This window comes from Herpailurus yagouaroundi, unplaced genomic scaffold, assembly GCF_014898765.1.
Source record: "Herpailurus yagouaroundi ecotype Mexico unplaced genomic scaffold, PumYag 29, whole genome shotgun sequence".
In the NCBI taxonomy this organism is placed as follows: domain Eukaryota; kingdom Metazoa; phylum Chordata; class Mammalia; order Carnivora; family Felidae; genus Herpailurus; species Herpailurus yagouaroundi.
The window spans coordinates 52,372,644-52,399,108 of record NW_024412377.1 but is presented as its reverse complement, the minus strand read 5'-3'; the positions used below and the strand labels follow the sequence as shown (position 1 = coordinate 52,399,108).

General features: G+C 35.0%; 1 protein-coding gene across 3 annotated transcripts in view; it reads left to right on the top strand.

The window, feature by feature from the left end:
- The window catches only part of GABRB2 (gamma-aminobutyric acid type A receptor subunit beta2), a 250,599-nt gene that overhangs the window by 193,489 nt on the left and 30,645 nt on the right, over window positions 1–26,465 (top strand). For 2 of the 3 annotated variants that reach the window (XM_040443934.1, XM_040443941.1), the window contains exons 7-10: window positions 8,446–8,583; window positions 10,319–10,471; window positions 13,840–14,084; window positions 19,240–19,353. In XM_040443934.1, coding sequence (XP_040299868.1) covers window positions 8,446–8,583; window positions 10,319–10,471; window positions 13,840–14,084; window positions 19,240–19,353 — 650 coding nt within the window. The remainder of the gene's footprint in view (window positions 1–8,445; window positions 8,584–10,318; window positions 10,472–13,839; window positions 14,085–19,239; window positions 19,354–26,465) is intronic. The other variant, XM_040443951.1, reaches the window with a different exon arrangement.

Here is a 26,465-nt window from a genome sequence, read left to right as displayed (position 1 = left end):
CTGTCACAGTGAAGGTGTACCAAAGAATGAGTTAACATAGAGAGACCCAGACCACTTCCAACATCAGTAAGCGAGCTTTTCACTTTCTCTGCCACCCCCTATGAGAAAGCAGATGGGTTGGTGTAACACTTGATGGCATTTTATTGCACAGCTGTGCATATCTCCTAGGCCATTTGGTTGGCCTTGTTAATTTAAGTATCTTCCCTCACTCTTGAGCTAACAAACTCTTCCATGGGACTAAATCCCCTTGTCACCCAGGGAGCATTATTCCATTTGCACAGCAGGTATTGGCTGCCTCTGGAGGCTATTGTGGCAATTTGGCTTCCAAAATCTATCAGCCCAGAGAAAGTCATTATCAGAGGGCCGTGTGGCCACTCCAAGGATACTGTTGTTCACCTAAGAATGACAACATATATTAAAAGTCAGCAACATTAGGGGCGCCTGGGTGGCGCAGTCGGTTAGGCGTCCGACTTCAGCCAGGTCACGATCTTGCGGTCCGTGAGTTCGAGCCCCGTGTCAGGCTCTGGGCTGATGGCTCAGAGCCTGGAGCCTGTTTCTGATTCTGTGTCTCCCTCTCTCTCTGCCCCTCCCCCGTTCATGCTCTCTCTGTCCCAAAAATAAATAAAAACGTCGAAAAAAAAATTAAAAAAAAAAAGTCAGCAACACCAACAAAAGTTTCTTTTGACACAATGGCCTTTGCTTCAACTTTTATGGACTGGTACCAATGGTACCACCTTTCTTTTAGTGACTGCATGGGAATTCCACATCCCAAGTCACTAATGATCTCAGCTTTGCAGTCCCACCATCTTACAATTCAGCAAGTAGCATCTGCTCATCATTCCACCTTCAGGAGTGGGATCTGGTGAACTACAATGAAAGGGTTAGTGTGTTGCCCATTCAGTACAGCCATGCTTACATGACTCCCTCCCTTATTAAGACCTGCATTAAGGAGGAGACAGGCACAGAATTATCAGGCTTGGTTCTTCACCCTCCGGGGTGGTCTGGTGGCTTTGATCAACACATCCACAAACCCTCTGATGCAAAACTGTCTATAACAGCTATGTTGTAGAAATTAAAACAGTGCTGTGAAAACATCAGGAAAGAAAGACAGGAAGTTCCCAACTGAGGGAAAATGAGACAGTGTCTTGGAAAGTTGAGATGGGCCCTGAAATTGTACAGAAATTTGATATCAGTGGGAAAAATGTTTCAGTTAGCTTGAACCAAGGCCTGGAGGTCAAAGGATTACGAAAGGAAGTAGAAGGGTAGAGATGAGAGCTTTGGAAGAGGAAGAAGTGCAATAGAAGATGAGGCTGCGAAGCAGATAGAAGCCCCGTGATAAGAGTTTTGAATGCCTGAGTGAAGAATTTGCTTTTAAGTCTGGACCTGTTGAAAAGGCCATAAAGAATTTTTTCATATTTTTGTTTTCCATTTTTTTTTTCAACGTTTATTTATTTTTGGGACAGAGAGAGACAGAGCATGAATGGGGGAGGGGCAGAGAGAGAGGGAGACACAGAATCAGAAACAGGCTCCAGGCTCCGAGCCATCAGCCCAGAGCCTGACGCGGGGCTCGAACTCACAGACCGCGAGATCGTGACCTGGCTGAAGTCGGACGCTTAACCGACTGCGCCACCCAGGCGCCCCTGTTTTCCATTTTTTAATGCTTTCCTAAGGCATAGAAATGGCACACCAGCCTGTTTTTAAATGAAGTGTAATAGCATCATGTGTAGCACAGATTAGAAGAAGGCAGGAAACTTGAAGCCTGTTGACTAGTATGTTGAAGAATATAAACAAAAGATGCAGAGATCTGATGCCAGAGTGGACTGTTCTTAATCCTAAGTATTCAAATAAAACTGGTGTGAATACAAATGAGCAGAAACCCTTCAGACCTGGCTCCATCTTTCTGTTCTATGCTGTTGGTGATTGTAGACCATAGATTAAAGAAGAGAACCAGACCCCTGGGTAGAGACGGCATCAGAAACATCTCCTCTAGTCCCTTATAAGAGAGGCAGAGCTGGGAGAAAATATTTTAATTTTGGAGCTTGTAAAACCTTTGTTCATAAGAAACATTGTTCTTCTCTTGGTCAGGCTAGATACCAGCATCCCTTTGCTGATTCCCATGGCAAGGGAAATGACTTTCGCTCTGCAACACTCTCCTGGCTATGAAGAGGTTAGTCCATGGGTAAACACCATCCCCCTACCTGGAAGTTTATTAGAACTACAGAATCTCAGGCTCTACCCACTTAATCCTAGTTCACACTGCATTTTAACAAGATTTCCAGGTGATTTTTATGCATGTGAAATTTGAGCAGCATTGACAGTTCTCTGCCTCTTCTATGTTACTTCAGGACTTAGGGCTAATGCATAGGGGAAAAAAAGCAGGGTTGGGTAGTGGGGAAGAATGCTTGTAACCGTAACCCAGTCTGGTTTATATGGTTCTAGACAGAACCGTGTAAAGAGTTTAAGGCAGTCGCTGACACATAAGGACTTTGAAATGGCAGCTATTATTGTTGTGGTTGTGGTTATTATTATTGTTTATATTATTAATTGGTTTATTTTACCTGTATCATCAGCTTAATTGCTTGAGCTCTGCAAACTTAAGGAAGCTTAAGAAACACATTGAGGAGTTAAACTTGCAGGAACAGCCACCAGAGCACTCTGCTTCCATACAGAGAAAACAAATAGTGAATATTGCATTGAAATCCAAAAAGAGAAATCATCTTTAAAGCACAAAATCTAACATTTTACTTGATTATGATCAATTTCCTCTCCTCTTACATAAGATTTGAATTTGAAAATGCTAATAACATAAAAAATGGGTTATCTGTGATGTAGGATGAATGCTGGGCCATGACTTGATAGTGTCCTTACTAAGATGCCACTTGGTAATCAAGTCTGACCCACCCTAGGCAGATTATTTTGAGCTCTCAAGGCCTAGAAATGATTTGACAGCAGAACATTAGTGTCTAGCAGTCCATCTAAAGAGCAGAGTGAAGAATAAGATGCAATTAAGGAGTCAGAGCAATCACTCAGAGTGTCTTTGGAATGCTTTCATTGCTGAATTTAAAGAGTTGTAGCTGACAAGCGAGTCTCTCTCCCTCTTGGAAAATCCCCATAACTAATTGGCATTGACTGTTCTCAGTCTTGCACTTTTGCAAACATACAGGACTGTGTGGCGTGTAGTCCATTCTGATTGTGGACTGATAGACTTCTGATTGTGGTCACTGAGTTAGTCATGAGACAAAGGCCTGCTTTCCTGTTGCACATTAGGTCCTGCTGCTTCCCCAAAACGTTTGTCTGCTTTAAAAGGCAATTTGACCTGGTTGTTATTGAAAATGTTTTTCTTCTCTTCTGGAAATTTTTTTGGAGGAAAAAAAAAAAAAGATTAATCCACTAAAGAGCAAGACATAGCTCCAAGGGACTATGTGCCTTTTCCAGTACTTATCTGGTTTGGGGGGAACCTAACTAAAGCACCCTAAAATGTGTGACTAACTCTAGCATTTTATGGAATTATTGCATTTGGATGGATATTTTTTATGTCCTAAAAAAATGTCTCTGGTCAAATAGGTACGGAGAATGCCAGGGGTAAGTAATATTAAGCAAATTCTTTATTGAGGAATTATCTAAACTTTACTGTGTTAAATGTTTGTGACTACAAGAGGGGCCCGAAATGCACAGTTACTCCCAAATACATTTACTTAGAACCCTTTTCCATGAAGCACATTACAGGATTAGTGTTGCTCAGAATGTAACTTAAGTTTTAATAATAGTTACTTATATACCGATAACAGTAACCACATAAAAATTTAAATACTAATAGAGCGACATGCTAAAATTTTTACAATGAGGTTTTCAATTCAGAAAAACTTGTGGAGTGCTGTGATAGACACATAAAAGGGCATGAAATTCGAGATAAGATAGTTCCTAAAAAAATTGAAACCATCCATGACTAGAGTGGATTGTCCCAATAACACTAGCCCTTAATCCTCAAACATCAACAATTGGTTGTGATGACCAAGAATTAGCAGTTTAAAGCAACTGCTATGTTACAGTTGCTATGTTGGCTACAATGGGAGACAGAAAATAATTACCCTACAACATTTAACAGTCCAATTGGAGAACAAAGTTTAAATGAACAACAAGAGAACAATAGGTCTCTTTAATTTCTCACTAGGAAAAAAAAAATGGTGGCATTTATAATCCATTTCTTCTAAATGTTCTCACCAGCCCTCACTGTTTAATATCTTGGTATAGGTTCATATTTCTTGCACAGTAAAAATATTTCATCTGAAATGAAATATTTACTTAGTAGATAACAAAATAGACAAGTAGACTGACACTAAAGAGAGAAAAAACTTTTTTAAATGCCATGTTATGTAATAAGATAATGTCACAATTGTGAGAACACATTCATTTATTATGTGAATGTGTTTAACGTGATAATTTTGCTCCTTAGATCTCATGTAGTACATATTTTTATCAGTATATGACAGTATATATGTCATTCACATACATAGATTTTTAAATGTATTTGTTTATCTGTCCTGATCAGAAACTTTAACATTTTGTACAATTTTAATTCCTTCAGGTAGATTCCAGTGAAGTTATATTTTGGTTTATTTATAGTCCATCTGAGTTTATGTGGGTTATGTTTTTAATGATAATAATACAATATAATTTAATGACTCAGTTTCTGGAATCCCATGAATAAAATATAAAAGATGAATTTAATTTGCAAGACATTAATGAGAAGTTTCAGTGCATCTCCTCCTGATATCTTTTAAAAGATATCTAATTATTTTTCACTCATTATCGTTATGAAAGCTGTAAAAGTCAGGTCATACATATTTGCATATGTTTTCTTTTATTTTTAATCACTTTGAGACACTGTTAAATATTCCTTCAGAGAATTTTTTTTTTTTAAAGAAGAGGAAGAAAAAGAAAAATAAATAAAACTAGGTCTGCTTTCAGTTTATCCTACACAGTATATTGAGCTGGATTTGGAACTTGACCACCCTGGCACAGTCATAAACTGTTGGTCTTTGGTCTTTAGAAATCGGTGATGCAAGAGCATACATTTGCTTTCCATTGGCAGCATTCCATACTTGGTTAACTCAAAATGAAGTCAAGAAGATAGCAGTTTTTAAGACCAGCAGTAACTAAGAAATATTACAAATATGCTGCTCCATTATGTCAGATTCCAAAATGTTTGACATCAAAATAAACTTCCAATGTTTCATTTTCGATTTACAAACACACCAGAGGGTGTGTCATTGGACACCCAAGTTTCTCATTGTGTAAATGTGTTCAAGTGTTCATAAAATAGAAGCCAGGTGACATTCAACGAAATATGAGTTTTTAATTCATTTATAATAATTCTTTTTTGAAAAGAAACTATTAGCTAACCTTTTTGAGCATTATCTATCAGGTACTGCTCTAAGCATTTTGTAAGTAACAACTCGTGTTTCCTGCATAACAACTCTATGACGTAGCTTTTGTTGTTGTCATTGTTTATTGTTACAATTTACAGATTAAGAAATGAAGAAGAGAGAAAGGTTAAGCAATTTGCTGAGCTATTACATAAGGGTAAATACATAATAAAGAACCTTTGGATTTTTCTTAAGGGCTGTGTTATCTTTGGGTGGCTTTTTTTTATTCACTCAGAAGATATTTATCTAATACAACTTTGTGCCAGGTACTGTATTAGGAGCAAGAAACAGAGGTATAGACATGATGAATACCTCCACAATGCCAAGCATCTGGATAAGCAACCATCACCCAAATCCACACATGTGTTAAATAAATATTTTACTAATTCAACAATATATCCCAAGTGCCTCTCCTCTGCCAGGAATTATCTAGCAAACACATGTCAGATAGCTGGCATTTTGACAAAAATCTATATTTCATGATAATATTTCTACTTATTAAACAACTGTGAGGCATTGCCTATATAATTATTGAAATGCCATAGATATTCCCATGCCTCTGCCCACAGAGAGCTTCTGTGAGAAGATTTGTAGCAGTGGACGAGAGAAGATAAAAACTGAGGAAAGGAAGCTGGAGAACCAGAAACACACTCTTTACTAATTTAGACTTAGTTCTTATTGCAAATGTAAGAGTTGACTTTACTCCCATTCTCGTTTGAAAATGGCAGCATTTGACAATTTTTTTTTCCCTAGAAAACGATGGCCTTCTTGTTTCATAAATACCTTCTTTCATGTTTATGTACCACAAATCCAATTTACAGTGTCATGAGCTGGAAGGAAGCTCAATCAACTGAGCCAGGTGCCCTCTTTTGTTATTTAACACTGGTTTGGCCAAGATGGGATTGTCATTGATTAAATAATTTCATAACTGAGAGCTGTGTGCAAATAACCAATGAGAAACGGGATTATATTCGAGATGAAGTCCTGGATTATGAGGATTCCCATGGCCATATTAAGAAAGTTGAAATCACAGTAAAAGCACTTGTTGTTTGGGACAGACACCTCAGTTCTTAGGATTAGATAGAGAATATTAATGGGGTAGACTAATGGAGAAAGAGAAGAATATTTTTACTGTGCCTTTCACTTTGTACCTGGACTCCCCTTCTTAAAATTATGAATAATTTCCTTTTAAATCAAAGTTTCATGCGAAGAAAGACATTCTCTAACAAAATAAGTGGCTTTAAATGATATCATGCTAAGAAAAATGTTGGTGGTGTATAATCTGTTAAATATCCACAATTTTTTTTAAGTAGGCTCCATGCCCAATGTGGGGCTTGAACTCACCACGAGATCAAGATACTCTACCCACTGAGCCAGCCAGGCACCCTGACAATTGTGATTACAATGTACTTTATGATGTTTGCAAGTAAACAGGCCTTTTTGAAAATCATTAGCTATTATCTAAAGGCCTATAGTTATGGAACCAGAATTTCAAGTTCTCATTGACTCTTTACAAAAATCTGTATTTCTGCATTAGATAAAGATGGCTGCTCTTATGAGTAAAGAAGAATGCAGACTTCTAGAAAAGTTAAGACATTGCCTGAGCTGTGCTATGGTTGATGTAGATTCTCGAATTGAGAGCACTGTAATTCTTTGAAAAATAATCCATTTCTACTCTTGGAAATTTAACTTGCTTTCTTTGGAAGAAATGTGATTTAATGAAAATTATAAGAGCTAAGAATGAAAGGACTGATATTCTAGTCCTGTATAACACTAACTAGTCAGATGTCAAAAAGCAAAAAGAACTTAAGTCACATGTCAAAAAGAATTTAAGCAACCTTTTTAACTAGTTTTTTTTTATTTTTGGGTTTATTTTTTGTTTGTGTTTTGTTTTTGTTTGTTTTGTTTTGCTTTTTGCTTTAAATTGGGGAGCAATATCTGACCTGCCTACTTCTTAGACTTGTAAAAATTCAGCTCTCTGGATGCAAAAGTTCTTTTAAGAAATATGATATACAAATACAATTTATGCTCTGCAGGTGGGATATTGGGGTGGGGGTGTTTGTAAAATATTAAGATTTAATGGATTTCATTGCATGCTTCTCTGTATAGTTCTGTTAATAATCTAATAGGTGTTTATTCATTGCAGTTACACATATGCTTACTCACCAAGATATGTGTGCTTATTCTATTCTGTCTCGTGGATTAAAAGTATCATTATAACAGAGGACTTGTTTTTATTATACAGACTTCTATCCCCAGCAACTGTACACTCATGAGCATAGTAGGTGCTCAAGAAATAATTATTGAGAAAGTGGAAACAAGCCTCCTAAATGCACTGTGCCTTTTATAGTGCACATAATACATTTGTATTTACTTTTAAAACTATTAGAATTACTCCTGTTTGGGGTTATTTGGTCAGGGATAGCTTTTTGGAATTTAGATATGCTGCAAAATCAAATTTGGAGATTTTGATTTTGCAGCATATCTAAATTCCAAAAAGCTACCCCTGACCAATGTCTATGAATATTTAAAAAATGATGACTCAATTCCTTATAATCTCTTCTGACTTGAAACCCAAATATATTGTAATTCAAAACTTTTTTATGGGGGGGTTGATAGCATTCAATACTGCACTGATAAGTTAAATGATACTTACTTTCTCTTTTTTTTTCTGTTAGAGTACCATCCAGGGTCATGTAATAATGTGATAGTGTTTTAGAAAATGAGTGCAAGTTAGAACTAGATGCTGCCTCTTACTTGCAAGCTGTTAATTTCGCTAAACCTTCATTGCCTCATGTGGGCCTAATTATAGTCCCCCCATGAGACTGTTGCGAAAAGTAAATGTGGTAATATACTTCAGGTGCTTAGCGTGATACCTAACACATAATAGCCTTTAGCTGTGGCTGTTATCATTAATATAGTTCATCTTGTAAACAAGTACTCTTTGTTTTATTTGTTTTTTTTATTTTGTGTATCTGTGTGTGTGTGTGTGTGTGTGTGTGTGTGCTTCCTTTTACAGATGGATATACCACCGATGACATTGAGTTTTACTGGCGTGGGGATGATAACGCAGTAACAGGAGTGACAAAGATTGAACTTCCACAGTTCTCTATCGTGGATTACAAACTTATCACCAAGAAGGTTGTTTTTTCCACAGGTGTGTATCAGGGAAGAGGGTTAAGGCAAAAGGGGCTTCAGCATATTTTGTCAAAAGCATTCACTTATATCACAACTGGGTCCCAGGAAAAGATGACTGGAAGATTTGGATCTGCTGCAAACCTCCAGTTCCCCATCAAAGGGCCCATTGCTCATTTGGGGTCCATGCAGCTATTTCCCAGAAGGCACCCCCACAAAGCTGAGAGGGTTACCTCTGTGCCTCTCATCTACCAAAGACTGGACTAATTGTCAGAGACAGAATACAGAAAGAGAATGATGTTGGTCAGAGTTGTTTGCCCGAGCTTTATACAACTTACAGAACTGATCCTACTCTTGAAAAATACAGGGAAGAGACGGTTCACTCACATCTGACCACGATGAAATTCTCTAGAGGCAATAGAATAGAATTCCACATTATCCTCAAAGGTTAAGAATTTCTTTATGGAGCCTTACCTCCTATTTTAGAGCTAAAAGCCCTTCCAGATGTTGAGATTATCCTGATGCTTTCACCATTCTTACTCTTCTAGCATTGAGGTTTTTGGTTGTCAAACTTGGTTTCACCAGCACAGAATTTTAGCAAAAAAGCTTAGGAAAGTAATACTTTGCTGCATAAGGGAAAAAAACATTAAGGGGGAAAACAGTAAACCCACAGGAATATTTCTTTCTTATGTTTTTCTTATTGGATTGAATTCCCCAGGCACAAAAAGAGCTAGTACTGTAACTATACATTTTTAATTACCCTTCTGCCTTTCCCTGCAAACTACTTCAAGTAAGAGTTGTATGACTTCATAAGAATATAACGTAGCCTTAGCTTTAAAAAACAAACAACAGAAACTTTTCCTAAATTGGAGGTCCCTGAATCCCTGAGACAGTAGAAATGAGTTCATATCTAAAATATTCTTACTTTAATACTACAACACTTAACTTGAGCCCAAGAAGGCTAGGCAAGACTTTCTTTCAATTATTAATAATGTCACCCCTAACACCCACGATTCATCAATGTGACTTTTTGACATTCTACAACGATGTTCAGTTACATATTTTGTTTAAAGAGTAATTTCCTGGATCATCACAATCAAAGGATTTAGCCTCAGGAATATGATCCTTTAGTTTTATCTCCCAAAAATATTCTTTGGAAACACTGATTCTCACCTTTTGATGAGTCAGGCACCCCTTTAGAACTTTGATGGAATCAGTGGAATTAGCAAACATATATAATCCATACATGTGAAAACCTTCACACAATTTTAGGGAGTTGCTGTATACCTGAAGCTTGCCATTGATCCCAGATGTGCAGTGAATTCTGGGGCTTGTGAAGAGATTTCTAAAATATGATCAGAGTGTACAGCCTTATTTCTTATATAAAAAAATAAAAACAAAACATCTTACAGGATGATCTTGTTGAGGAACAAGTGAGGGGGAACAAAGGGACTGTACCAAACAGTCTTGTTTTCATAGTTGTAGAGAATGAGTATCCTTGATCCAGTGCAGGAGCCTGAGCAGGGATGAGCTGGAATTCTTTTAATTACTCATGACTATGGGTGTACTCAACACCAAGTAACTTTTGCTAATTAAAAGACCAGTGTTCCCATACTACTTTTTCAGGAGCAAGTGCCCTTCATCAGGAGCTAAAGTTGAATTTAGGGAAGATTTACAAACTTATTTATGGGCCTTGAAAGAAAAGTATCCTATAAATATTGATTGATAATTATGATATTCTAAAATTGCCTTTCTAGGTTCCTATCCCAGATTGTCCCTCAGCTTTAAGCTTAAGAGAAACATTGGTTACTTTATTCTGCAAACATACATGCCTTCCATCCTGATCACTATCCTCTCCTGGGTCTCCTTCTGGATTAATTATGATGCATCAGCTGCAAGAGTGGCATTAGGTAGGCCATTTTCTAACTGCCTGTGGGGCTTGACTCTGTGTGTGCACACGTGTATGCATGTGTGTGTATGCGCATGCATGTTCATTCATACACTTTTCTTAGCCTGGTATTTTTAATGCATGATAAGACTGGGCTATGCACATTACAAGAATTTGGCTGTGAAACTTTGGGTTATCTGATTCAGCATTAAATCAATTAAATACAAATTAAAACTCTTTCATGTCAAAATTAGCTAACCATATAGCAGTTGGTAATGAAATTAGTCCTGTCAATTTTTTTATTTTTATTGATGCATAGTTTGTGTAATATCACTTGATAATTTTTCAATTTGCATACTGTGCTTCCTTATCTGGAAAGAGCTCCCTTCCATCTTTTTTTTTTTTTTTTTTTTTTTTCTGAGCAGGAGACAAGGAAGTATATTATGTAACTAACAGATAAGCAAAAAGACTTCTAAAGTCTTATTAAGATTTTGGAGTAGCAGGATAGAGGGCAGAAGACAACAAAGTAAGATGGCTGGGAACTCATCCATAGCATCGTTTATCTTATGCTTGATTTTTTTTCTATATGATGCCAGAGGAAGAGAATATATTATATTTCATGAACATTTTTATGTTACTAACTCCAGATAATAGTAAAGTATGATTATTTTACACAATTTTTATTATTTTGAGTTCTGACTAATCCCTTTGAAATGTTGGACTGTTACCTTCTCCACCATGAGATCTCAATTCAATCATTACTTCCTGAGAGAAGTCATTCATTTTTTCATTCAACAAGTATTTGTTGAACACCTACTATGTGCCAAACATGCTAGATGCTGGAGATAAAGTAGTTCCCTTCTGGAAGTTTTGTGCTAGCAGTAAAAGGACAATAAATTTATTTTACTTATAATGTGAGCTAGGTAATACAGTACGTCTATAGAGGGAATAAGCAAGGTGAGGGCAGTTGGGTATGCCAGGAGGAACAGTTTATAATTTGTAAAGTTCATCCAGAAATTATTAATAGAACAAAAACTTCATGAAGATAAAGAGTCACTTAAATGTCTTGATGGGAATATTCTAGCCTATTACAAATGCCCTGAGGTAGGAAAGTACCAAGGATATTAGTGAGGTAGCCAGTGAGGTGAATGCGAGAGTGAGTTCAGGAGTCAAGATGATGTTGGGGACAAGGGACTAAAAGATTATGAAGCAGTTCCAGAACCATGATAAAGACCTTGCTTTTATTCTGAGTGAAATTTCAGAGCCATCGAGGATAGAAGTGATATGATTTGATTTCAGATTGAAAGGGATAAATTTGACTGCTGTGTTGAGATTAGATTGTGGTGGTTCAAGGATGGAAGGGAGAAGTAATGACCTCCTGGACTGAGTCCAGTCCTCTGTGATAACTTCTCTTAAAATACAGAGAACTTCCCTTTGTAGACCAACTGTAGTTATAATTTATATTTATTTGGTTTGTGATGTCCTTTTTCTTCATGGTACTGAAAGAAACATTGAAGAAAGGTCCATATATAATTTTGCTTCCATTATATCTGTGATATCTTACACAATGAATGGTGTTCAGTAAATATTTGCTGAATAAAGTAATGAATGGAATTTGTAAATATCTTATTATTCCAAAGTGAAAATCTGTTAATTTTATAATTTTATGTCATTACAGGAAAAATAAATAATTCACTTTTTAAAAGAAATTTGTAAAACATCTTTTGATAGAGTAATTTATTACTTGGTAAGAGATATCTTAAAATGAGATTGAGATAGATAGCAAAATTAGCATTGTCAGTTTTATAATATACGTGTACAGGATAATCTGCAGTTGACATAATGAAATGAAAAGTGAAACTGGGAAATGTTTTAAATGACTGATATTATAGAGAAAATACGAAAACTCTAAGACACCTAGACCTAAAGCAAGAACAGAGTTTTTCTGGCCATGCTCAGAATCAGATGCACAGATTTATTTTTTCTGTAGTTGTTTTATGAGCATGTAGAAAAACAAGGCAAAAATTATGATCTTTATAGAGAGATAAAATTAAATCAGAAAACTTACATTCCCAAAATATCATAGAAATGAAACTTTTGGGATGTGTTATTGGGTAGTGGTTAAGGACACAGCTTTCTGAGTCGGAGAGATGGCCATTCAAATGTTGATTAAACAACTTCTCATCTGTGTGATCTTGATCTCTGGGCTGTTTTCGCATCACTATTTTGCTACAAATGTGGACCTTATCACATTCAGGATTCTGGACTCCTAGTGCTTTTGCCCGGCATATGTCTTCTATCCCTCCAATTATAGAGGGAAACTACTCTTCACTGTTGAAGATGACCACTCAGTGAGATGAACAATTATAACCTGAGCCAGTATGCCATTTCCTATAAAGAATCTCATAATGGTTCCATGTTACTTATCTGTGCATTACATGCCCCGTTGACCAATCCAGAAACATGAGGGCTAGATACCTGCTTCTCTGCTACCCGTCATCTCCAGCTTCCAAATTTTTATAATCATTTGCCCGTACCATCCGTATAATGCAGTCACTGATTTCAATACTATTGTGATTATTTTGATTCATTTCCTCTTTATCACTTAGATTATTCTGAAAAACTATTAGCTGGTATTCCATTTTCCTGTCTTGTATTTTTTCCCTCTGTCCTTCACACTACTACAAGAATGATTGTCCTAAACACAATTTGTCCCTATGTCTCCCTGTTTGAAGCTGGTCAGTGGCCCCACCTCACCTTCATTTTAAGTTCAGACCCCCCATTAGGGCCTGTATATACAGCTCTGCATTATGCAGCCTTACTTAATTTTCACTCTCCTCACCATGCTTTCTGTCATATCCTATAATGTACCCACATTGACTTTCTTGAGATGCTTTTGATGGACTGTGTACTTTCAACCCCCCTTCAAAGCACTCTTTATAAAAGCTCTCTCTACCTTCACTTTTGACCTCCAGTCCTCTGTTACTTGGGTATCTCCCACTTATCCTTCAGTACTCAGCTCCAAAGTCTCCATTTCCTGACCTCTCTCCTGCTGCATCACAAGGCTTAACCAGAGACTTCTCTGTATCCTTGATGCTCACCCTACACACGTGTCTACCATGACATTTAATTTACGTCTCTAGCCTACCGCTAGATATATAACTATAAATATATAAATATAAATAAAGGAAATGCTTCAAAATGATTAATGTTACTATGAATTAATGATTTAAATGTGTCTCCAGGGCCTATCACAGGGCAGGTATGTACCAGTAAGCTATTTTGTGGCATGTATGAATGAGTAAAAGAGCACAATTAGCCTTTCCAAATATGATGAAATCAGCAAGGAAACAGGAACATTACTAATCTAACTCTTGTCATTTTTTTCAGGAATTACAACTGTCCTTACAATGACTACGATCAATACCCACTTGCGGGAGACTCTCCCTAAAATCCCCTATGTGAAGGCCATTGACATGTACCTGATGGGGTGCTTTGTCTTTGTTTTCATGGCCCTTCTGGAATATGCTTTGGTCAACTACATCTTTTTTGGGAGGGGACCCCAACGCCAAAAGAAAGCAGCTGAGAAAGCTGCTAGTGCCAACAATGAGAAGATGCGCCTGGATGTCAACAAGGTAAATTCAGAGGGCAAGCCCTCCTTGGTTCTTAAACTCGTAGAAGAATGCCAGCAATATAGGCTAATGGCCTTGTTTAACAAATGAGGAAACCAAGGCCCAGGGAAGAGAATGGGTAATTTTTCCAAAATCACAATGTTAATTAGTGATGGAGGCACAATTATGGCCAAAACTTATGTTACATTTGGATGCCCTTTACCTTAACACTAGGGTTGCCCAAACCATAGTCATCGGAGAACTACCTTTGTGAATTTTTTCATATATGAGTATAATATGTACTATTTTATACCTTATGTGCATTTACTCACTTTAAGTTTTTTAAAAAGGAAATTTTGTATCACTTAAATCAGTATTACTTGCTGGAAGATAATCTTAAGTAATAAACATAAAACTATTGAAGTGAATTCTAGGCTACACTAGATGAAGACTCTGGGCCTGAGCCTGTTCTCTTTGATTTAAAAGGGAGATAGACAAGTGCAGAGATATATTAAAGATCCACCAGCAATAAATGAAGGCTTTCTCTTTGAAGTCATCAGAAGGATAAAAAGAGAAGTGGAGGGTAAAAAAAAAAAAAAATTTCTCCTTAAGTGACAGATAATTACTTAATGCCTTGCACATGTACCACTTAAAGTCACTGAAGCATGTGACTGTAAGAGACCACCATCTTGCTTGTTACACATAATCAAAGAACAATTTCCATGTGGTTGTAAATGCTATTTAATCTATAAAGCAATGATTCTCAACCTTGGGCGCCCAATCGAATGACTGGGAGAGCATTAACAAATACTGAAGTCTGGATTCCTATCCCAGAAATTCTTATTTGAATGTGCTGGAGTATGCCTGGGTATCATAATTTTTAAAATATTCTTCAAACCTTTTGCTAATTTGCAGCCAAGATTTAGAATCTTCATTTAGAGGTTTTTGACAGCATTCCCAATGGATCCAACCCTCTTTACTACCCAAATGTTACTTCACCTGGCTTCCTCTATCAAACTTTCTGCATTAAACAGAATACTTATATATGTATTTTCCCATAGCCCAAATTTAAATCCTTCAATATAGACCAAAAAACAAGGCCTTATTTTAATATCTGCCATAAACAGTGTTTATAAAGTAGTGCATAGTGTTGAATTTAATAAATAGCTCATAGTAATGAAACTAGGAAAACAGTAATACTTTTAAACTATCTGGTATTATTAACCAGATCAATCATTATTTAATTGAAATTTTAATATTTCTGACTTCAATTGAATTCCAAGGATAGCACATCACAAATAATCTCTACAGTTAAGTTTTATTTGGAGCAAACCCAATGAAAGCTTTAACTCACTACAGTTTTCAAATATCCATAGGTCTCTTTCTCTCTCTCTCTCTCTCTCGCTCTCGCTCTCGCTCTCACTCTCTCTGTCTCTTTTGGACTATTCTCTAATCAAAGGCACTTCTTTGCCAGGAGATGATGTTTGTAAAGATGCAAATTTTAAGTATGGCCCTTGATGGCTAATGACCCATGGGTCTAGAAAATTGTCAATTTCTTTACAGTGCCTGATGTTTCACTTATTAGAATCTGTCAATAGGTTCTCTCTCAGGCTGTGAAAGAAAAGAATGCTTTTAAAAACCATTTTATGATTTTTCTGATATAGTAGCTTCAGTTAAATAAATAAGTTATATATATAATATATATATTATTATATATATATAATAATAAATAACACTATCTCATAGGACTGCAATTTGAACTGAATCTAAATCAATTGCCCTAATGAAAAGCTGACCTAATAAGATAACATCTGATACTTTTTACTTTCATCTACCCTATTTTTTTCATGCCAGTTTGCATTTAAATGATGAATTTAAGAGCCAGAGAGTGGCAGTTTTATAGCAAACTGAACCTGGAGAGCTTCAGAGAGTTTTAAGTTCAATGTACTGAGCTGAAGATAGAAAATGGCTCACTGAGCGAGTACCCCACAGTGGCTGAAGTTGGACCCACAATTCAGAGCATAGAATATCAGAGAACAAAAATGATATCAGAGTTCTTTGAGTACAGTGGTTCTTTTTTTAAATTTTTTTATGTTTATTCATTTTGAGAGAGAGACAGACAGACAGAGCATGAATGGGGTAGGGGCAGAGAGAGAGGGAACTACAGAATCTGAAGCAAGCTCCAGGCTCTGAGCAGTCAGCATAGATCCCAATGCGGAGCTCGAATCCACAAACCATAAGATCATGACCTGAACCAAAGTTGGATGCTTAACTGACTGAGCCACCCAGGTGCCCTTAGTACAATGGTTCTTAAAACTCAGGCAGTTTTTCCCCCAGAGGATCTTTGGCAATGTCTGTAGATATTTTTTGGATTGTCAAAACCGGGAGGAGGGGATTAGCACTGGTATCTAGTGAATAGAGGCCAAGAATGCTGGCAAACATCTTTCTGCTCAGTGAACAGCCTCCTCCTAACAGAGAACTATCTAGTCCCAAATGTCGATATTGCTGAGCTTAAAAACCCTAGTCTAATCCAATCCTCTAGTTTCAAACACAAGAAACTGAAGCCCAGTAAAAATATAAGATGCTTGTTCTATTCTTACAGTTCTTTAAAAAAAATTTTTTTTAATGTTTGTTTATTTTTGAGAGAGAGAGAGAAAGAGAGCGAGGGGGGGAGAAGTAGAGAGAAATAGAGACAGAGAATCTGAAACAGGGTCCAGGCTCTGAGCTGTCAGCACAGAGTCCAGTGTGAGGCTCAAACTCACAAACCGTGAGATCACGACCTGAGCCAAAGTCAGACACTTTACTGACTGAGCCACCTAAGTGCTCTGTGTTTTTATAACTCTTAAACACAAGTGGTTTCTCCACCTTCTTTAATCAAAATGTGTAATATCAAGACATCATAAGTTCTAATTTAGCATGACAGTTCTAAACCTGATTTTGGAGTCAGTTTCAGTATTTACTGTCTATTTACAGTTGTGTGACAACAGGTAATAAACAAATAAGCAAGAAACTGACCCTTCAGTTTCTTCATCTATAAAATGGAGTTTATTCTTCTCTGATAGGCTGTTATGAAGATTATTTGTGATAATGTAAAGAGAGGATGGATAACATAGTCCTTAATACATGTTAAACACTCAGTAAGTGGTAAATACTAATAAAATATTAAAATATTATAAGTGATAGGAATTATTACTCTTTAAAGTAAATTTATAGTTTCCAGTTGTATCACCAATGCTTGTTCATGTATTTTACACTGTAAATACAGAGCATATAGGGTCCAATCCCATTCCTAAAAGACGATACTATCTATAGAGTTTAAGTCAATGCAAGGAAATCATTTTTCAACAGGTATTAGCTGTAAAATCTATAGCAAAACAACTACAAACTTTATCATTTATCAGGCCTGAATACTTAGAGGCATCTTGATTTGATTAAAACAAAAAAAGTGACCATCCTACATTCCAGACTCCCGTGTTTTTTTTTTTTCAACCTAACATGAAAGGTTGGAGATCTACATAGGGCTCTGATTGCACATCACTTTCTTTTGTGTTGGCATCATGAATAATGCCACTCTATTTCTTATCAAGAATGTCCATTCTTTTCAACTGTAATTTTACTTTTTTTATTTTTTTTTTCGTTTCTTTCTTTCTTTTTTTTCCCAAAGCTGGGGAACATACAATCAACTAAGTATTGTTGGATGCTCTGGAAAAATCAGTCACCAGGAGAGGGATTGACCTTTTCAGCTTCCATTGAAGGTTTCCTAGAGAAAGAAGCAGCATGGCAGATCATCTAAAGTGATTTTTAAATTGTGCTCTGTCCTGAGGTCAGGGAGGCATGAAAATGGGAAGCCTAGGCAGGTGGGAGCCCACTGTTACCTCAATGACATATGTCCACATTTTTCCACTCTCTTCTCTGTATTGGTTTCCTGTAAGTTTTTAATTTAATAAGAGTATATACAGCTCTTAGAACAATTCTTTCCTGCCATTTAATTCATTTAATTTATGTAAAAACTAAGGCTCTTAAGGAGAGTAAAATATCCAAGGTTGCATAACAAAGCTGACACAATTTCTGAGACTTGATCTCATCTGGATTTTCCAGTTTGTATCTAGTGTACATTCTGCTATGCTAACAATTACAAAAAATATTTAACAGGTCATTCTACATTATTCCATATATTCAATTCCGTTGACTTCACTGGGGGAGGTGGGGGGGAAACACCTGTTTGCACATGAGAGTTCATAGTCCTCAAGCACTATCATGGACATTGTCTCCATGTAACAATTTAAGTTGTAAAATACAAAGAATTTTAAATAAACCTCAGACCAGCAAGAGGGTTACTGAATATGTTTCCCAAGTGTCTTATGGAGTTTTTAATTAAAAAAAAAAAATATATATATATATATGTGTGTATATATATATATATATATACATATATATATATATATATATAAATCTAGTGTTAGGAGAGTGCTTCTTATTTATCCCTTTGCATTCTTCTATTTGTGTGTTTGTGTATGTGTATGTGTGTATACGTGTTTCCTTATAGAATTTGCTCTTGATTAATTTCCCTTACTTTTCTCACGTTCTCTTCAAGTTTTCAACTCTCTTTTCTTCCCTTTAAGCTTTATGTTGTTCATTGTTTATTTTGTTGCCAATAAGTGTGTGTGTGTATATGTGTGTGTATATATATATAACTAAATTCTAATATATATACATATATAGATATGTATATATATTAGAATTTAGTTACTCCTGCCTTTTCACCACCTTGACTTTTACATATCTAAAAAGCCTCCAATGTCTTTACTGCATTAAGAGACCCACAACCACCAGTTTTCCAAATAAAACTGTGCCCAGAAGATCTCCATTTGGGGAACATTCTTTATCCTGCATTTATGGGTGTTGTGAGTCTCTGTGTTGCCTTTATCCATTGTGCCTAATTTTTTTTTGTTATGCAAAGCCACTAAAATCTTTTAAATCTATTTATTTCTAGTGGTTGGAATTATATATATTTTTAATGATAGATTAAAAAAATACAACTAATTCAAAATCCTCTCTGTTAACATCGGTCTTTCTAAAGACCAGTAGCATTTATCTATATCCAATTTACTTTAACCACAAATCCTAATCTAGTGGCATCAGTCTACTTAATTAGCACATTCTCTACTTTGTCTTCCAGATTTTTTATAAAGATATTAAACAAAATGGGACCCAATATCGATCCTTGTGGGACCCAACTGGAAACCTCTCCCCAACTAGACGGACTACCAATTACGATTTCTCTCTGTATACGGTTAGATAGCCAGTTTTTAATCCATTTATTTGTATTTCTGTTGGGGCCAATTTGTTTAGCTGTTCCCTGTAAAATAATGTATGGGGTCTTTGCAGATAATCTATGGACTTATATCCACAGAGACTTGGAAATAAGTTAAATGTTTTCATGAAAACCCTAATGGGGTTTTCCGGTTTCTTCTTTTTTTAATATAACTGTGATGAGCCTAAGCTTCATTGTTCCACTCAGTCATCATTATTGTGCTAGAGAGAGAAACCAAGTACATCATATTTTGAGATTCCTTTTCATTTGTATTGAGAAGATAGAATGGCATTATATACTATGTCATTTCTTAGTTTTCTTGTTGTGTTTATTTGGATGAATAGAATAGGTAGTGAATTATACATTCCTTCTATTAGTTGCATCAGAATTTAGGAGCCTATATTTTCTGTCCTAGATTATTAATTTATGTCTGGGAATGTTATGTTTGCATCAAGTCCTTGTTGCTTTATCGTTACGTATTTTACAAATAACTATTACCTTGGTGGATTCAGCACTATTATAATGATAAATAAAAGGTAATACCTGAGGTTGTTCTTTATAATTCTTGACTTAAATGAACTCTAAAGAAAACATTTTTTTGGCTAATACTTAAAGTTCAGTTTTTGAATCCTCATGTGTTTGCATTATTAATTGGCAAATTGTCATTCATACTGCCCTGTACATTGGAGGAGGAGGAGGAGGAGGAGGAGAATTGTCACCATTCTACTTTATCATCTACAACCTGTCCAACTCTTTTTTTTTTTTTTTTTTTGATTTCTGTTTCCTGGTGAGGCAGTGAATGACAATGAATGCTCCTGAATCTTTCCTATGAGGACTTGATGCTTGATGAGCTGTTACTGTATCTTCTGAGTATCATGTTTTTCCCTAATTTTACTGTTCTGACCCCAGGTTCCTTAATTCCAAATTATTATTGCCTTTGGGGTGGGAGAAGGGTATGGTTTATCTATTAAATTGCTACTCTGTTTTATTTTAAGCTTCCTTTTAACTTCATTACTTGTTGTGTTGTACACAGAACAGAGTTTGATAAATGGTATTAGGTAGATTCCAGGAGAAGAAATATTTGGAATTTTGCCATCACTAATTTAGTCCAATCCCCTAAACATCCAACCCCTACCATGTGTGTTGTCTTAGGCTATCTCATTTGTGTTATTGCTGTTCTTGTTTTTAACTCTAGCTAGTCTTGTTGAAATTGAACTAGACTGATTTGGTTGGGCAGTATTCTGGGTAGAACACTAATCATTTAGAAGAAAACACCATTCAAATTTCTGTTTGTGATGAAAACAATTGAAAAATGTATTCTGCAAAACCAAAATCAAACTATACTGCATGATTGTTATAGTGACTGGGTACAGTTATGTGAAAATTCAGGAAAAGCCCCAGATCATGAGACTACTTTATAGAAAATTTGCCTCTTTGGTGCATTAAATTTTTCAGTTGATGACTTGAAAGAGTTAATGATACTCTCTGATACCATGATTTAGACCCTCACTTGTCAAGAACTCTTTCCCAATTTCATAAAACATTATGTTAAAGAAAATGTTACATGATTTACATTGAAATATGAATCTTAATGTCTTCTGCTTGTACAAATTTCTTTGTTGAGCGTGTCTTCACTATACCCTTTGAGTTCTCTTTTAATTTCAAACTTAGTATATTAAATAAGGATTGGTGTTCAAAAGTTTGAATGAGCCATTAAATCTGTAACCTGTAAAAACATCAAGATGTATGTGGCAATTCTCAGAGGCAGTAGGGTCCACTGGGAAAATGGTGGCTTTTAGAATCAGCCAGACCAAATTGGGGTCTCATTTAGGCATGGTCTTTTATGAACTGTTCGACCTTAGATATGTTTAACCTTTCCACCCTTCCAGTTCCTCAAATGAAAACTAAAACACACTACCTCATGAAGCTACTGAGAGGATTAAATGACATAATTATATTAAGGGCCTCATCTGGTACCAGACCAAGAGCACTCAATAAATAGTTGCTCTTACTCTAGAGATGGTAGCAGAGAGTGCATCTCTCTCTCAATTTTTTTCTTTTTTTTTTTCTTAGTTTAGTCCTATTCTATTTTTCTAATTACAAATCTAATTCATGGTATTTTTTAATTTAAAAAAGGCAATGAAAACCATCTGCACCTCCACACCCAGATATAATCACTGTTAACATTGCCTTTTATTTACAGGGAGTGACATACTTTTATATAAATAATTACGCTATACTGCTAGTTTCCACTTGCCTTTTTATACCTTCAAGTATAAGTATACACCATTTCTAATAGTGATAAGATATTTTATTGATATATTTACCATAATTTATGTAATAAGCACCTATGGTTAGATATTTGCATTGTTTCTAAGTGGTTTTCCATTATAAGCAACTCTAAGCGTTCCACTGTGGACATGTTTGTACATCATTGATTCTTGATGTATTTCTTAAAATAGAATTTCTGGGTGAAAAAAATGTATGTGCATTTAAAATGGTGATAGATATTTCCAAGTTGTTCCCCAGGAAAGTTCTGTCATAGCTCATATACCCACTAGCACCATATGAGTGTGTGGGAGTACACACACACACACACACACACACACACACACACACACACACTGTCACCAAGCCCTTAAAAGGATAAAGAACCAGAAAAAACGGGTGCCTTTGTCCAATTGCAGACGTGTTAGAGAAGTGAAGGCAGAAGAATCCAAAACCTGTGTGCAGTCTTTCTCCTCTCCATTCAAAAGCCATAGAGAATAAAACAGCAATAGAAAAACAAAACAAAAACAATCAACACTTAACTCAAGCTGAAGCTCTACAAAGAAACAGAGACACATAAGCAGAGCCAATATTCATGCAAGCAGAATCCTGACAAATCTACCGAAGCTATATTTGAACAAATAGGAAAACCATGTAGAAAGGTCTACATCAAAATGAAACATCTGAACAAAGATACAGCATGGCAGCTGTGCAGAAAAACTACAAATGACTCTGTCTATGTCTGTTTAGTTAGGTAGAAAGAGAAAAGAACTTAGGTTACAAAAGACAGAATAATGACTCTAATTGGAAAAAAAATACTTCAGGATAAATTAAAATTTCCATAACAAAAGTTTTTTTTTTCTCACCCAAAATTGAAAGAGAATATGAAACAAAAGATCAAGGATGAAATGATAAACAAGATGCTAAGAGGTGATTTAAAAGGCAAAAATGAAGACAAAGTAATCTTTGTAGAAACTAGTAACTGAGTCTAAACAAGAGAATAAGTGTGCCAAAATATCAAGGCAGTGACACAGAGTTTAGGCTGGAGAAAATCATGCCAAAGCATGCGAAATGGAGAGAAAAGAGATATAAAGATACAGACCACTTAGAAAAAACATCATAAATATATAAAACAGGCATAGCAGATTAAACATGCAGAATCATGATGCCAGTATAGAATGGAATAAAATGGATTAGAAAAAGTCTGATGTCAAAAATTATAATAATAATGAATACTTATTGGATGCCTTTTATGTTCTTAGACACTTTACATATAGTATGTCATGACAGTCTTTATTATTATCCTTTATTGCAGTAATTATAATTTTACAGATAATGAACTAGGACCCAGAGAATCTAATTAACTTGCTTACAGTTAGAAAGCTAAGAAATGGTTGAACAGAAAAGATGACTAGAGGCTACACTCTTATGCTAGACGTTATATATTTATACATATATGCAATAAAATAAATCATTAGGCCCAAAGGGTATACTGGGTCCTAAGGTAAAAATTATATAATCTCATTACCACCCTATTATATCTTTCTGACATTACCAAACTTCCATTCAGAAATAGTGAATGATCTACAAGGAAGGGGAAGAAAATTAGGTCTCAAACTATTCAACAGTAATATTAAATTTTGTAAAACAATGGAAAAATGTTACAGGGTTCTGAGGCGGAGACAAAGTAACCTAAGAATATTATTATTGATAGATAAAGGCAAAAAAAAAAAAAAAGATATCCACCGTTTCCAAAGTCGTAGTGAATATAGCATCCACAAAACCTTGTTAAAAAAAAAAAATTCTAGCCCCAATTAAAGGTAGTCCAAGTTAAGGAACTCTAGAATAGGAAAAGGCAGTGTGCTAGCATTCAGAACTAAAGATAGCATGTCAACTTAAAGCTATACAGCTCCAGAAATTAAAGTCACAGAATAAAAAATAAGTGAATTATTTAAACTAGATGCTAAACACTGTATAAAAAGAATAAACCATGGGGCACCTGGGTGGCTCAGTCGGTTGAGTGTCCGACTTCGGCCCAGGTCATGATCTCGCGTTCCGTGGGTTCGAGCCCCGCATTGGGCTCTGTGCTGACAGCTCGGAGCCTGGAGCCTGTTTCAGATTCTGTGTCTCCCTCTCTCTCTGACCCTCCCCTGTTCATGCTCTGTCTCTCTCTGTCTCAAATATAAATAAACATTAAAAAAAAAAATTTTTTAAAGAATAAACCAGAGTGTCTGTTGTTGAAGTGAGACAAAGTATTTGTTTTCTAATTCATAGCAAGGACTCAGTATTTACCCTTTATCCTTAGAGTTTATGAATCAAGAAGTTGAAGATTAAGAATATATTTAAAATTAACATAGATTACTATGACCATGTTTCTGGAAGGATCCACCATAGATTGCCTACATTAGGGTCATCTGGGATGCTCACTTAAAATTTAGTAGATTCCACCTGAGACATTGGAAATCAAAATCTTTAGTGGGAAAGCTGGGGAATCTGCATTTTTGTCTTTTAGATCTTTGTCCTATACACTGAAACAGGAAAGTTTGAGTATCAAGATAGTTAGGATAAAACAATCAAAAACTGACAATTAATCTATAAAAAACCCTAGCTAATAAGAAGGAAATAAAATAAAGATGCAGATAAGGTAGCTAATGCTACATGTCAGAAATAAGGATGAGGGCAACTTAAAAGCAAATTTAGAGCAGAAATTAAGATGATAGAATTAAGACCAAGCTTATCTTAACTGCTATAACTAGAGCACCTATCAACTTACCCATCAAAAGAGCCAGATTCTTAGATTTGATCAAGCAACTAAACCCAACAAAATGCTATTTATTAGATACACTTCTAAAGCAAAAGTATTGAAAAATATTCTATGTAAAGTCACAGGCAAAACAAATGAGGCAACCACAAGTCTGAGAATAACTGAATATTGGATATTATTACTATTTGGTAGTACCAAGTTATGACTGTTATGACATTATAAGGATGAATTGAAGGTAAAAAAACTATTGACTGAGATATTTTATAATAATTGCAATCCAAATTAAAGGTGTTAATCAAAGATTAATAATTTATATATAATTCATAAAATTAAAATTGAAATAGCATCCAAATAAAGTGATAGCAAATAAAAAGAGAAAATGACAGAAACATTACCTGACTAATATATTTAATAATGTTTATTAGTTGTATAACCACATTTTTATACAACTCATGTGCCAAAGTTACAATAAAAATTAATTTGAAGAACATCTAGGAACTAATAGCAACTTAAAATACTGCATAATGAATCCCAAGGGATGTGGTTAAAATAATTCACAGTGGGAAAGTTATAGGGTCAAGCAAATTTCTGGCAAGTAATTTTAAAAAGTGAATTAAATGTGTAATTTAAGAAGTTAAAAAAAAAGATCAACAGTATATCCTAAAGAAGCAGAAGAAAGTAATTCATCTAGATCAAATGTAAGTTAATAAAACAGAAAAGCAAAGTAAAAATGTACAAATAAATCAGTTCTTTTTTAAAAAATTAAGTAAAATAGGGAAATAATTGATAAAGGAAAAGCTTATTAAAGAAGCAAAGAGGGAGCCAAAGTAGAAATTTTTAAAAGCATAACAATTATTTTTTAGAAAGGCAAAATTAAAAGAAAATTATGCAAAGATCTTAGAAAATGTGGATAAAATACATGACATTCTTAGAAAGTATAAATTAGCAACACTAACCCTAGCAGGAAGAGAAAACAAAAACAGAGCAATTACCAAAGACAAAACTAAGAAAAGTGACAAAATAACGTAATCCTGCTCTAAAAGATCATCTAGCCTAGAAGATTTCAACAATAAATCTTGTCGAACATTATAAGCAAATATCTCCACTGGTATTTAAACTCTTGGAGATCCTAGCAGAAAGAAGAAAAAAAATTTCAAATGATTTAGAAAGTAGCATAACATAAGTAAGGTGACAAAACCATATCTAAAAAAAGCATAAGTGTAGGAAAAAAGCTATGGATTCACTTCATTAATGAATATCAGTGGAGGAAAGAAATCTTTAAGCTTTACTTAAATTTTACTTTACTTATATTTTCCTTTACCTAAAATTACTTAAAATTTATTTAAATTTTACCTTACAACATAACTATGAAATATAATTTCAAAACAAAATTATAATATTATTTACCACATTAATATGTTAAAAAGGTGAAGTTTTTTTACCCTTTCAATAGATTACCAAGAGATATTTAAAGGTCCTGAATTCAGTATTCATGTTTTGGTTATAAATTTTAAAACCCTTAGGAAATTGAGAAATGATGGATATTTTCTTGCTATGGGTTTCTTAACTTCTCTTCATCTATCCAAACTTTCTCTCTTACATTTTGTCTTAGGATAGAACAGTAAAAGCAGGAACAAGAAATGGATGCTTACCATCACCACTGTTACTTAATTTTGCAAAAATTGTTAGTGAAATTACACGAGAGATAATAAGGAATTTTAGAAAAGGAGGAAAAAGAATTTCACTCTTAGCAAAAAAGAAATTATTTTATTCTGGGAGGAGCTTTTAGAAACTATATGAAAATTTAGGGAAGTTTCTATAGCTTTTCTATATAAAGAATATATAAACAATAATATATATATGTATATATATATTAGATATGATATTTATATATGTTATTTATATTTATACCTATAATGGAAGGAAAGAAAAAGAACCCTTTTACTAATAGTAAGATTTTGATAAAAGAAAACTTCATTTAAAATACCTTATTTTTAAAAAAAAATAACATTTTAAGAGAATCAGTTTTTTCCAAAATATTCTATGAATTTAGTGTAAT